Source organism: Petromyzon marinus, chromosome 19 (assembly GCF_048934315.1).
Source record: "Petromyzon marinus isolate PM22_M1 ecotype Great Lakes invasive population chromosome 19, UKy_Petmar_22M1.pri1.0, whole genome shotgun sequence".
Lineage (NCBI taxonomy): Eukaryota > Metazoa > Chordata > Hyperoartia > Petromyzontiformes > Petromyzontidae > Petromyzon > Petromyzon marinus.
In genome coordinates this window covers 12,068,990-12,083,739 of record NC_133685.1, presented here as the reverse complement: position 1 = coordinate 12,083,739, position 14,750 = coordinate 12,068,990, and the positions used below count along the sequence as shown (strand labels likewise).

Below are 14,750 nucleotides of genomic sequence, written 5' to 3'. Positions count from 1 at the left end.
CGTCTCAAGACTCTGGGATTCGGGTGACATCATCACGCACTTGCACGCCCGCGTGGCAGCCAGCCAGCAAAACCTGAATGTTTTACTTAGCGTGTATGTCGACATCTGTGTTTGTACTCCATATGTGCTATCTGAATAGTGGGTTACCCCCATCGCACTCGTGGGTCTTCTCTGGGCGCGCTGGATTTTCTCCCGCATGTAAACACTAATTAGGTGGCCGCTGATACTTCAATAAATTCAGGACGACAGAGCTTGGACAAGTGTCGTTGGTGTCAGCTCATCTGTGCTTCCTCGCGCTTCTGAGTCTTTTTTTCTCGTTTGGAGCGTGAACGACGACTGTGCGCGAGTCTTTGCGAGTGTGTGACCCGGACGCAATTTCGGCACCCGACACACCACATTCAGTATACAAGTATATACGTATGTGTCTATAGCACACTATACTGGGATGATGACTCACGGTAGCACTGCGGGAAGCTGCCGTTCCATTGGCCGTCGATGCAGGCGATGAGTGGCGGGTCGATTGCCATCGCAAAGCTGTAGCCCTGGGAACAGTCAGCTCGGCAAGTCTGCTCTCCCGTCACCTCCATCACGCAGCTCACGGCACCGTTCAACGGCGGATCAGGTGTGGAGCACACGATCCGATTCACTGTGGGAAAAGACACGAAAGGGTTCGGGCATCGGGGGTATGGAACGCGGGACCAGGGATCATGATGATGATGGTGGTGTATGGTGGATGCGGAGGAGACGCGACGAAATGTTGCGGTGTGTGTGTACACGTTTCGTTCCACGTGCTGAGTGCTTCCACAGGAACTGAATCGAGTTCCTGAAGAAGCTCCCAGCACGCCATACTGACAGACGGAGCAACCAGAAAACGAATGGGAGAGCTGTACAGCACAGCCACGAGAATGTGCGCAGTTGCTGTAGAGATTGTAGATCGAGGAAGGAAAGTGTGGTGGGGGCGATGTGAACCAGGTGTGATTTGGGGAGGTCTAGTCGTGTTAGCTATCCTGCTCGCCGAATTAATTTTAACCAAACGTTGCAACGTCGGGTCGGTTTAGAAATAGTAATTAAATAGTGAAATGCCACTATACAGTAGTTCAACATTATAATTAAGGACATTAATTAAATATACCACCACTGCATGCGTTGACTTTTAGGTTAAATAATAGTTTCAACCAGTACCAAAATTTATTGCAATGTATTGCCAGTGCTACAACGATCATAACACACAATATATATTTTAAAATGTAAACCTTCATGACCAATTAACGGCCCGTTCTCTTGCTACGTCTCTGTTAGAGCCCTCTCGTGGCGATTGGATGCATGCGGCGTCAGACGACGTGAACGGATGAGACTGGGAGACAGGGGGAGACGGGACGTGCCGGGTCCCGCAAGAGAACTGAAGTGGAGTTTCGTAAATTCTCCGCGTACTCACGGACGCAATGCGGCATTTCTGCCAACGGCGTCCAGTTTCCGTTTCGACAGTTGTAGACGCCAGTACTGCCGCCCTGCAAGTGCAGATTTTAAGATGTCAGCACTCGACGCAGTAACTGTTGACGATGATTTGGCCGTGGTGCACAAGGACAAGGAACAAAACAACCTTCAAGAACGCTGACCTTAAAAGCAAAAGATATAATAGGCGACCTTACAAGCAATGTCCCGAAGAAGGATCATTGCATGAAACGTCGTTTATTAATTTTTGTTCTTTTGAGGCCGTGTTCTTGACGAATTTGTTGAGGTTTTGTTGTTGAAAGGTAATGGTGCAGCCCTGAAATGTCTTCCTCACTCCACTGCTGGTGGAGAGGCCCCCACGATAGTGAGCTCTAGAGGCAATTCTAGAGGGTATTTTGGCCTACTTTTCCACGTTGGTCAGACATCTCGGAAGTGGTGAGAGTACACACACAAATGCCACTACGGGAGATTGAACTGGTAACCCCAGGATTAAATAACGCGGATGATTTATCTGAGCACTGTCATTATCAAATGTTTTGCAAATCGACTTTTTCAAAATAAGTTTATTTTGTTTTACGTCTAACTGATGTTTCTAAATATGTTGAGGAAATCGACAAAACGTTCATTTATTGTAACTTAAATAATCGTTAGGAAATGCCCGTGAAATTTCACCGTTCAAATCCGACAAAATATTACATTTGTTCCTCAAAATATCTCACGCGCACACACGTACACCCTTCAACACACACATGAAAACATATGCACATATACACATTGGTATATTCATACACAAATACATACACAGTTCAGATGGACGGACAAGTTACGATATTATATACTGCATATACTGTACAAATGGTACAGGATTGTATATGTCTGCATATTGATAAAATTCACAACGGCTGGTCAATGTATTGCTTGATAGAGGCCTCCCCACGCCGTGTCGGTCGTGAGGGTTCAATGGCCATACTTCACCACACTGGTGGATGCGTGGTTGGTGAAGGGGAATACGGGGCAATACCCAGAAGCAAGTTCAGATACCACTCGCCACTGATGTTAGCCGTGGCTGTGAAGTTAACTCGTCAGGTTCATATCGCATTGCGCAAACTACCCATTCAATAGAGGGCAATTCCAATGTACACATATATAAAGTGAGACGCCCAAACATTCACCTGTAAGTGGTAACCTTTCATACAGGAGACGGTACATGACAATTGGCCTTGTGAGTCGGACGCGCATTCAAGGTATCCGCTTTCGGGGGGTCGCAGTGGTTCGCATGATTTGAAGAAATCGTCGGCTTTAGACTTTGCAGGTCTGGCAGGAGGGAAGACAGAGTATGGTCAACATTTCATCGTCATTATCTTTTAAAAGAGACCTTGAGTGACTCGTCGTCTAAACGATAGTTCGAGTAATTCACTAAATGCCTGCGGAGGCTCGCGTGCATTTCCACCTGTTGGCCTGGAGGGCAGCGGCATAGAGTGCTTGGCATGGGCCCTGGTTCAAGAAATTAAATTGGGCCCCCTGTCCAGGAGTCCTGGCGCAGTTGCGCTGCCCGCACACTCAGTAGCTAAGCCATTGCTAGGAAGAGCGATAGCAAACCGTGGGCAGTTATTCATCATCATTAGCAGTGGTCAGCCATTGTCTATCCACTGCTGGATGAAGGCCTCCTCAAGCTATACCCATCTCTCCGGATCCTGGAGTGTGGTTGTGGTGTAATGTAATACAGTATGTCTAATCCGACATTAATATAAGTTACAAATATCCATTAGCCAGTGTTTTACATAGGTTCCTAACGTTAAAACAGTTATATATCAGTTTGCCGTGAATGTTAACTGACCATTTTTGTTGGAAAGCATAGAAAGGCTCATGGTGAAACTGACAGGAGAGTTGGAGTTCCATCCCCTACAGCAACAACTCAGCTTTTGAGTGCCGTTTAGCATGTATTGACCTGTGATATAATGATCTTGGGATATTTTCAGATGTACCGACTAATTGAATCTTTTTTTTATTATTGGAAAGTGTTGTGATAGCAGCATGTATTCGCCTAAATAATAAAAAAAACATTGAAATAAAATAAACCTTTTTAAAATATATTCAATGTATTAGCTCAGAACTATTCCTTAATTTTGTTAACGTGTAGCTATTGTCTTGATTGTATATATTCATCATATGATAACGTTGCTCTTTGTAAAGTCACTTTTGGAAGAAAGCTTCCCCACACCTTGTCGGTTATGGGGGGTTGTTTGACCATACTTAACCACGCTGGTCAATGCGGGTTGGTGAAGGAGAGACGTAGGACCAGTTCAGATATCACTCGTCACTGATGTTAGCCGTGGCCAGGTAATCGAACTCAGGTCGCCGGGTTCATTGTGGAGTGTGCCAAGCACTGTGCCACCGCTACATATCCCGTTGATCGTCTAATTATTGTCCCACATGTCTATGATTTGACGTTTTTGCCCAACGGATTTTCTTCCATGGAAATTGTATAACCTGTAGAAAGGCAATCGCTAGAAGGGTTATTTTGTCACTTTCATTCATTTACTTACAATAAGTGTGTAAAATGTACTAACCAACACAAATCCGATCATATTTGAAGCGAATACGGTACATTTCATTGTGACCATGAAGCTAATTAATATAATCATCAACCAATGGCATACAATAATGCAATGGCATACAATAAATATCACAGCCATTGTTTTTTCTACGGAAGAATGAGATTTTATCTATTTCTGTGCCTCCATGATGAAGGCCTCTTCAAAATATCCTGAAATTCTGTCGTAAGATGGAATCATGTTATATACTTCACTAGCTGATCAGCGCGAGTTGTTTATAAACATATTATACCCAATGTAACAAAAACCTGCACTGACCATGTACATATATATTCGTCAAAATGTTGGTCAATAAGATATCCAGAATATGTCCTAAATAGCTACTTAAACTACATGGAAATTTTACTTAATCGTACCGAACATTTGTTTCAACTGCCCTGTGAAATGTTACCAGCCTAACATGCCGCTACTACCTGCTGTGCTGTCACGCACGTCTCTGTGACGCAAACGTTGAGCGCTATTCAGCACGTGCACGCACAATGCGAACAATACGGGAAGGCAGACGAGAGGGCGAGTGTAACAAAGAGGTCAAGCATACTCACAAATCGGTCAGTAACACTGTCAGCACGATCAACGTGCGGCACACCCAGGCCGATGGTCCTGCCATGGCGTAGAGATGAACCCACGTGGGCACACGCACACACACACACTCCTCTGCCCTTTCCTAGCTACGCTGATGTCAAAATGAGTGCGTGTCTCAAGATCGTTCCGGTGGAGCTGCTGAAAGATCTACTGTATCTCCTCGTCCTCCTTCGTGCAATCGCGTCCCTCGTGGGAGCGATTCAGTACCGAAGTGAACGAGGCGCGGACTATTTATACGGATTCCAACCCGGACACGTCGCCTCAGCCTTACCTCTCCAGAACAAACAAGGGCACGAGGTGAGTTTGTATTTCCACAACGTAGCTACCACCACCCCAATACCCACCAATCCCACATTAGTCTTCTGTTTGTACCATCAGACTAGCACATAGCTCTTAATGCTTTGTTAAGGATGAGCGCCAATGCCCACAAAGGGCAGTGGTCTCATAAACCGTGTACACAGCACATATTCCTATGTATCCGGGTTCGACGGGGGTTTCCAAATGTGTACTCGCAAGCGGCTGCACACATGTGCATATGTACACCCGTGCAGAACTATCACAATCCATTTGTATATAGCATGCCTATGTACCCCTATATATATGAGCAGCCATCAATATCATATACGCCACGCAAATGTAACTGCATTTGTTTCTTAGGTGACCACTATCGCCGTGAGTCATTTTATTTTTACGCTCTGAAAGTTATACAGGTTTATTTACAGGGGGACGTCGTCCAAATGAAACTGAGTTTGATTCCAGGCCCTGGCTGACATGAAGCAACATTTCTCATCAGCGGAAGAGTTAAAACTCATCATCGCATTTCAGCACTGAGGATGAGCGTATGAATACAGAGTCTGTGCATGGGAAAGCATTATGTACAAGAGGCTCTACTTTCATTCGGAGAGGACACGGTGGCTTCTGGTGCAGATCTCAACAAGCTCCAACAGGATGCTGTGTGCCACAATAAGCACAAGTTGGCCTACACCACCTTCTAATCCATCAACAAAGGGAGAACTCCTCCATGCTGGTCATTGGCTGTGTGGGAGCAGTATCTCAATTGAGACCTTCCAAGACTGCTGGTGTGGGACGAATCCCATGACTACCAGACTTGATGGCAATGGACGACTTTGTGTGTGGGTTTACATGTGAAAGATAAAGTGTTTGGTAACCAAAAAAAGTAATAAAGCATTGTGATTTCAGCAACAGTTGGCAGACGTGTTTGAAACAATGTCCCACGTGTTCACACTCGAGATATTTGCGACCAATTGTGGACTCTCGTTGGTGCGATGTGTGTCGCCAATGCCACGACGGACAACATGGATGTTTAGAGGGATGGAACTCGTAAATCGTTATCTTATCAAGTGTGCTTATATAGTTTAATTGACCAAGCTCAAACTGCCATCCAATTTCTACCGAATTGTAAGAATGTTGAGAATGTAGAATATCCACGAAGGTTCTCTCCACGATTCCATGTGGTGGCACATTTAACTTTGGTCATAATGGTGCATTGTCCAGATTATTAAACTGGGGGTCATGGGCGTTCATAAACGGAGCAAAATATATTGGAGAGCTCCTGCACATTAGTGACGGGGTATACAGGCTAGGCTTGATTTAATATTGGTGTGAGGTGGGACTTATTTTAGGTCAACATATGTTAAGGATGGAAAAATGTCTTTACTTTGTTTTGTCAGTCAGGCGTGTTGGTCTAATGCAATGTCCTATTGTATGTCTTGTATGCATTGCGTGATGTACTTAAATGGAAAAAGTCCACACAATACTGTATATCCAGCGACCAAAACGGACATTCTACATAGCCCCCGAACGATCACCACAGATTCCAGTACATTCCGAGCATAATTATTGGTAGGTCATTTTAATAATGAAGTGCCAGCCTTCACCCAATGCAACATATTAACACACTTTAAAATCTTCACTTAAAGCTTTCGTGACTGCAGGAATTCATATTCTTGGGTCTTTCGGTAAAGTCACGTAGATAGGTTCAAAGAAAACCTATCTACGTGACTTTGCCGAAACCTATCTACGTGACTTTACCAAAATACCCAAGAATACACTTTAAAATGCCTCCGTTCATCGATGTACTGCTTTATTATTATCAGATCTGCAGTCTTGTGAGGTGCAACGAAGCTACACGGTAACCCTCATTAAGACATTACAAACACAAGTAATTTTGAATGATGTTTTAAGCGCCTACATTTTTGTTTTTTTTGTTTTAATCCACTCTCTAAAACTCTACATCATCATCTATATATGTATTGGAGCCGTGGCGCACTGGATTATGCACTGTTCGAGAAAGTTGGTTTACTGAGTTTGATTCAGCGCACGGCTTACATCAGTGGTAAGTGATATCTGAACTGGTCCAGGCTCACCCCACGGTTACCAACTCGTCCCAATCTCTTAGTGGATTGAGACAAAAGGGATGTACAGAGCGTACCAATTATAAACAGTATAAGATGAATAACACAAAGATAAATGACATGTTAAGGTAGCCTATTATTCAAGTTCACAAATAATGCGCACCGTAGGGAATTGAATGGTGGGGTAGTGGTTAGCGCACTGCTCTACAAACCCGGTGGCCTGAGTTTAATTGCATACATCAGTGGCGAGTGATGTCGGAACTGTCTTCATCGCCTCACCTTCCCCTTTCACCAACCCGCACTGACCAGCGTGGTGAAGTATGGTCAAAAAAAGTCCATAATCGACAAGGCGTGGAGAGGCCTTCATCCATTGGTCGATTGAGAATGACTGGTACAATAGGGATAATGAATGAAACGTGTTTGTTCCATGCTCTAAGACACTCCTTTGCGTACAAAGTTAGTAATTCATCGTGCTCACTCGCGCAATTATCCCTGTATTCATATCAGGGCATTAATTTCAAAATTTCTCGAACGTCATTTGAGTCCTAAATTACGAAACCTTTTTGCCACTTGCCTTCCCCACCCACCCCCGCTTTGTTTTCTCTCCATCTGTCAGCGTCTTCCATCTGAGCAGCATCGTCGGTGTGTGTGCGTGCGTGTGAAAACAGGATCCTGTTCCCGGATAGCCAACCCCCTTGATTGCTTAGCGGATCAACCGCAGGGGGCACACGAATGTGCGTATTTATTGTTCATTGATTGTTCTACTTTTCTCCTCTCACCATGCGACCCATCCGCGCACAAAGGTCGCTGAACGACGCTGTTGACATGTTTGCACAAAAGCGGAGTCTTAACGGTAACGCAAGTCACAGGAGAGCGCCAATCGTAACGCGCCATCTGAATGTTCATTGCGAACTCACCACTCGGAGACATAGATTCATGGTAGAGCCATTATAGCGTAATTAATCACACGGAGTCATTACTGTTCTGTACTCCCACGCCATACAGGCGTGATGTATATATCGTCAATGCATAGAGCAGACATACATTTACTCCAAGTATAATGGACAGTTTATTTTGTATGCGTTACATGTTTAAGTAGACTTTAAACAGAGTTGTGGATAGAGGGGCCCTGTGACCCCCCTTACTGGGGCGATGTTCGCTCGACAGAGCTTATTTTACTTGTAATAAAAATTACAGGCTGCGCATTAAAAAAAAAAGATTTAATTCAACTGGAATAATCCCGATCTCATCAGATCTCAAAAGCCAAGCACGGGTTGAGCATGGGTAGTGCTTTGATGGGCGATCGACGTGCATAACAGGTGTTATAGGCTTCGGGATCGTGAGCAGCAGAGGTACGTTTCGCAAAATAATTTTATGTACGTGTATTTCATTTCCTTTGCTCTTTGCCTTCATAAACCCGCGTTGACCAGCCTGGTGAAGTATGGTCAAACAACCCCCCCCCACAACCCTCACCGCGTGGGGAAGCCTTCATCTAGCAGTGGACTGGCAAAGGTCTGTATTTGTATCTACAATATAACGCTGTATGGCCACCACTCCGAAAGGAATTTCATATATCCTTGCTTTAAAATTACTGACATTGAATATTACATACAACCTCTTACTAAGAACTCATCGTAAATTACGACATAATAATTCATGCCATGTTACTTAGAATTAAAAAGACAACTTACATATGGTCATTTTATTGATTTATGTCCTTTATTTATCCAAAAGTGTCCAGGTCTATATAACTTTTCTTTATTTCTCAGGAGGCTTTTGCATTTGGATGTTAAATAGTTTTGTTTCATGGAGTGCGTTGTTGAAGCTTATGAGCACCGCAAAACAATCTCACACCGATTTAAAAGTGTTCCCCTAGTTTCGATTTAAAGCTTTCGTGACTGCAGGGATTCATATTCTTGGTTCTTTCGGTAAAGTCACGTAGAAGGGAAATAATACAATAATAAAAATAAAACAATACAATGTTCTTGCTGTGGTTTTCACACCTGATGATGATTGCTTGTGTTGCAATCGAAACGTCGTGAGAATTTTATTGTTAAATTTTTATTATTTTATTATTTCCCTTCTACGTAACTTTTCCGAAAGAACCAAGAATATGTTCCCCTCGTCTTGACTGAGGCGGGATGCGTCCACGTCTGTGTTCTCCTGCCTTCATCAACCCGCACTGACCAGCGTGCAGTATAGGCAAAATAACCCTCACGGACCAGCACGACAATGCGGAGAGGCCCTCGTCTAGAAAAACGTTACCTTAATACAAAACTAATCTTGACTTAAAACTTTCGTGACTGCAGGAATTCATATTCTTTGGTTCTTTCGGTAAAGTCACGTAGGTATTAAATAAAATAAAACAGTCTGCCTCAGCAGCAGATCATGCTTTCCCACCTGATGACGGACGCTTGTGTTGCGCCCGAAACGTCGTGATTGACTTTATTTAATATTTTTTCTTTCGGTAAAGTCACGTAGATAGAAAAAATAAAAATTTAAAATAAAGTGAATACAAATATCACGACGTTTCGATCGCAACACAAGCGGTCGGCTTGTGTTGCGATCGAAACGTCGTGATACAGTATATTTAATACGGTTCGATAATAACGATAATGCGTGATAATGCGGTGCATCATGTTTGATGTGATCACAATCTGCATTATAGAATGGTAGTCAATATACAATGCATTTCCAATGAACAAGATAGGCTATGAGTGGTGGCGCTAATTAATTACAGACGCTGACGACAGGAGGCACCTGCAGGCACTGTGGTTCTTCGTGTGTGGTGTTACCTTTGATGTTTCATTACTTTATTTTAAGATTATAATTTGTATTTCTCACGTCAATAGAATTATTCAAAAGTAGACCATTTTTTTGCTGACGAAACGTAACTCAGCTTTGAACATGACAAAACGACGATCGTTTAACGAATTTTCACTCAACGAGCAATTTTCGCGAAACGTATCTCGCTCGTTAAGCGAGACAGGCATGTGCTTGCAATTACGGGACCACCCCCTCCCCTTGCCCCATCCACCCCAGGGAAGTTGTCAGATGCGGCCCGTGAGCGCCGGTGCAGTTGCACCGCCTACACTCTCGATGGCTCGACTGCCACTGGATGGGTTGGGGCCTTTGCTGCGGCCATACCCCGGCGTGCACCCACCACCCTGATCAAGGCGCTGGTGGATGATGGGGCAGCAACTCGATTGAGGGGATTATCTTAACGATTCCTTCTTACGAGTCGGCGAGTGTAACTATGTAATGTGGACGTGGTAAGATGGACTTCATTTCTGAAAGGCGTTTGTGCTTCCATACGTTGTGTTGGGCGTTCAAATGTGTTCTGCGTGTGTTTATCGATGTCACATGAACGCGCCGTTCAATTTGGTAATTTTGCGGGAATGTTTTTTTTCTGCGATACGATATCAACTCATACCATATCGCGATTATCGCGATATTTTACTGAACGTATTGTTTTTGTTCTTTTCCGTACTCACCTGTACGATTAAAGATTCAACCAAAGTTCGCCCAACCGCAGTTCACTTGACATAAGCCTGCCGTGAGTATTCCAATCACGGCAACAATGCAATCTATAACGATTATAAGGCGTCTGCTGTCAGTTACGCCAGAAATATTTAAATTACTAATGAGTTCAATCGCGACATGTATGTCAATATGAATACCATGCCATCAATTACTTTCAAGCAACGTATTTTTTTTTTCAAAGCAATCGTCGTGTTTATTTTATTCATAAATAAATCACAAGTAACCAACACGTGTTTGTTTTCTCTAAATATTTCGTGGGAAAATAAAATGAACAACGATCATCACGATATAACAGCATTTTTATCAAACAGAGATACGATTATCGTAGACCTCATATCGTACAATATACATATATCCCAGTATCGCCTTATTTCGCGGCGACCGTGGCAGTTGTACACCCTATGGGTGGGTATTGGAGATGTGTGTATGTATGTTGAATTTCTTTCGCACCGTATGTAACCAACCGTGCTAATCGGAGGTGCGAAACACAGATTAGCGCGTAATTCCCAATAGGTATTTAGTTTTATTTACCACGCGATGTAGTCAAAATAAAATACTGCATTAAGAACACAAGACATGCATACATGCACAGTAGCAACATGTGAGCAGGCTCAATATATGTCGATGTACAACAAATATTATTTTACATTGATGTATTATTACATTCGATGGTGCCGTTCAGCAATGGTTAGCACACTAGACGTGCAATCCAGAGCTCGTCGGTTCGTTCTCCAGGCGCGGCAAAAGAGATGACGGTCACATTTCTAAGATCCTCCAGCCTCTATCAACCCAGAAGTATAAATGAGTATACCAGCAGTTAGTCGATGGCAGATCGCGTGTGTTTGAGTAAATTGTCATGTGCTCCCACGTCTTCCAAGATGTTTTAGCCAGTGTGGAAGAGTAGGCCTAAACAGCCTCTAGAGGGGCTCTCAAGAGCTCCCTAAAAGCCCCTGCTAGTAGAGGTCCTTACGCTAGCAGTGGAGCGAGCAAACTTTTGCAGGATTCATACTCTTTGGTTTTTTCGGTAAAGTCACGTAGGTAAAATAAAATAAATGAAAACAACTAAATGAAATCATTAAATTTAGTAACTTTACCGAAAAAAACAAAGTGTATGAATGTGATTTAATTTAGTTGTTTTCATTTATTTTATTTTACCTACGTGACTTTACCGAAAAAAAAACAAAGAGTATGAATCCTTGCAGTCACGAAAGCTTCAAATCTAGAATTTTGCAGGCTTGCCACATTTAACTTTATAATGCATTTGATTTGACACTACAAATGAGTAAAGTATCCGTAATTTTGAGTTAAGTTGTCAGGAACTTTAGAAATACTATGTACTGTACGCAATTAATTTCAAACCCAGCCTTGGGCAGTACGCGACTCATTCTAAACCGCTGTAATGAACTGCGTGTTTAATGTGTATATATATCATGTTCGGACCGTGTATGCCTACACATAGAGTTTTAATTTCCACTCGATCGCATGCAATTAGTTCATATGACCACGTTTAATTTTTAGTCGTATCTTCGCGTAAAGCGTGTTCTCAAAAGAAGACAGGAGAAAAAAGGGCATGCGTTCCGCTATCGTGATAATAATCACATGGGAGTGCAGGCGTTTTCCGAAGGGAGGGCAAATGTTGTCGCGTTGGGAGTGATCAGCGCAGTGGATGCGCGCACTGCTCTATAGCCCCGACGAGTGACACATCTGAACCGGTCCTGATCACTACCCACACCGCCTCCACACTTCAACTCTGATTAACCAGCATGGTGAAGTATGGTCAAATACGATGTTAGGTCTTCATCCATTACTTGGATTGAGCGTTTGTACTTATTAACATTAATACAGCTATAGGATAGGACTATATACCGCACAAATTAACGATTGCTTACGTTATTTCTGAATATGCGTCAAAACTGCACCGTTTAAACCTGAAGACTATACGGTACAGTATAGAGAAAAATACAACTTATATTAAAATTAAACATTTTCGGACCGTCGATTTGAGATGGGCAAGAGGGTTTGCTTTGCGAATCCATCGCTCGCGTGCACGCTTGCAATTACAGAAGGAGGAGCACGTGGGACTAGACATCACGCGCAAGTTGGAGACATCCAAGAAAACTGTGGACTTGGGGCAGGACGCGTCGTTAGAATGGGGCGACGGTGTCCGGTGATGGAATGAGAAGCCACACGAGATGAAGTGCCTGAGAGATCACGTGTAGGCGCTTGCAACGTAGGACCGTGGGGAGGCCATCAGCGGTGGATAGACAACACCGTAAGTGATAAGGCTGAAACGGTTATCACAAACAGTATACGAATAGTGAGAACTAATTGTAAAATGTTGTGGATTTACTCTCCAACACACCGGTGTGCTATACTAGTAACGAATTGGCATGCTATGTTTACGTGACAAACATTGCTAATTGGCTGTGTCGGGTGGTGGTGGATTTAACGACACATCTATATATTTACGCGATCGAACCCATTGTGAAGTGAGAACCAACGTTAGAGCTTTGGTTGCCGAATGGAGCTATTGTGGCGAATAATTATTCTCAAACATCGCGCATCGGTTTACTGAACAACCTACGAGTGTAGCGGCAACGGACAGTCACGGCAATGCAGTGTAGAGTCCAGGCGAAATTCGGGAAAATCAAGTGTGGTCTGTATTTGGTCGGCGATTCAATCTGCTCGTCGTGTGCAGGTAGGTGCCAGGTGGGAATCGTGGCATCGCTGGGATCGTGGGGGATGGCGACGACTTGGAGAGGCGTTCATCATCCAGCAGTGGTTTAATCATGGCTGCTGCTGCTGATGATGATTTGATACGCGAGACCTTACATTTATAAGCAGAAGATGAAGATGCAAGTGGGAATTGAAACTCGGTGACGGCGGCGTGGCGTGTATGTAGCCGCATTGCACGTGACGAGCACATTCGGACGGAACAGTGTTCTCTAAAATTTGATAAAAAATTAATGTTTCTCGAGACTACAATATGGTCCCATTTGCGAACAACACGAATAAGAAGCCCATGTGCCTTGAGCATATACATTAGATACCAGCCCGCAGAGTTTTAACACGTTCTACAACACAATTCAAACTTACTCTTTGGTTCTATTCGGTAAAGTCACGTAGGTAAAAAAATATAAAAAACCAAAATCACGACGTTTCGGCCACAACACAAGTGGCCTTCATCATATATAATTTTTATTTCTCCAAAATTACCATTAACAACCCTCCACGAACCTGTAACAAACGTTATGCCACTCAGTTTTTATTGCAATGGTAACGGGGACATGACCTGAGACGAGGTTGCGTTGTGCTGACAATGCATTCGGGGGAGCGGTGGCGCAGTGGTTAGCGCACTGCGCTATGAACCCAACGAGCTGAGTGTCGATTTACGCAACGGCGAGCGTCAGTGGCGAGTGAAAACTGAACTGGCTCTACACAACCCCACCACTCCCCCCATCTTCACCAACACACCGGCTAGCGCCATTGACTATGGTAGGGGGGGAGGATGGGTGTGTGGGGGAAGCTTCATCCAGCAGTGGACTGACAAAAGGGATGTAATTAATTTTATTATAAATTTGTTACATCGCAGGACCGTAAGAAAGTTGCGACGGCTTATGGGGAAGCTTTCAGTGGATTCATTATGGCCGATGACGATAACAGTGTATTTAGCAACAACAACAAAATGGGTTTAAAATTAACTTCGGAGAAACCTCTGCACATCGAGTCCGGGGTCTCACTCGCAACAGCGCATTACAGCGACCACGCCAAAGAAATTATAACATTCATCTGGCGCATACAGCTTTGTCCCCTTGTGATTCCGTCAATTTGCTGATAATTTATACATTCAAGCTTCGATTATAAATTGTTTTAATACATGACGGTGAATATAGTCACCTCTGGAAAGCTGGATAGGGTGTCAATTAATAGTCAAAATACTACAGTACCGTGCATTGAAAACCCCGATTTAATGCAAGTGAGTTTAGTTATCGATATGAATCGATGTATCGAACGTGTCCGTTACACTCCCATCACGTTTGGAATGGCGACTCATTATATAGACAGTGCTGTATATCAATGGCGTAGCCATTGAGTGTGCAGGCGGTGCAACTGCACCGGGAACCCTCGAGCTGGAGGGGCCCCAGTGTCGAAAAACGAAGAGGGGTGGGTATTGGATAGGGGA

General features: G+C 43.7%; 1 protein-coding gene across 1 annotated transcript in view; it reads right to left on the bottom strand.

Annotated features, from left to right (window-relative positions):
- The window catches only part of LOC116943709 (uncharacterized), a 48,810-nt gene extending 43,959 nt beyond the window's left edge, over window positions 1–4,851 (bottom strand). The window contains exons 1-4 of the mRNA XM_076067970.1: window positions 4,610–4,851; window positions 2,625–2,766; window positions 1,436–1,508; window positions 458–646 (exon numbers count right to left, since the gene is read on the bottom strand). Coding sequence (XP_075924085.1) covers window positions 458–646; window positions 1,436–1,508; window positions 2,625–2,766; window positions 4,610–4,674 — 469 coding nt within the window. The 5' untranslated portion in view covers window positions 4,675–4,851. The remainder of the gene's footprint in view (window positions 1–457; window positions 647–1,435; window positions 1,509–2,624; window positions 2,767–4,609) is intronic.
- Between the last annotated feature and the right edge of the window lie 9,899 nt (window positions 4,852–14,750).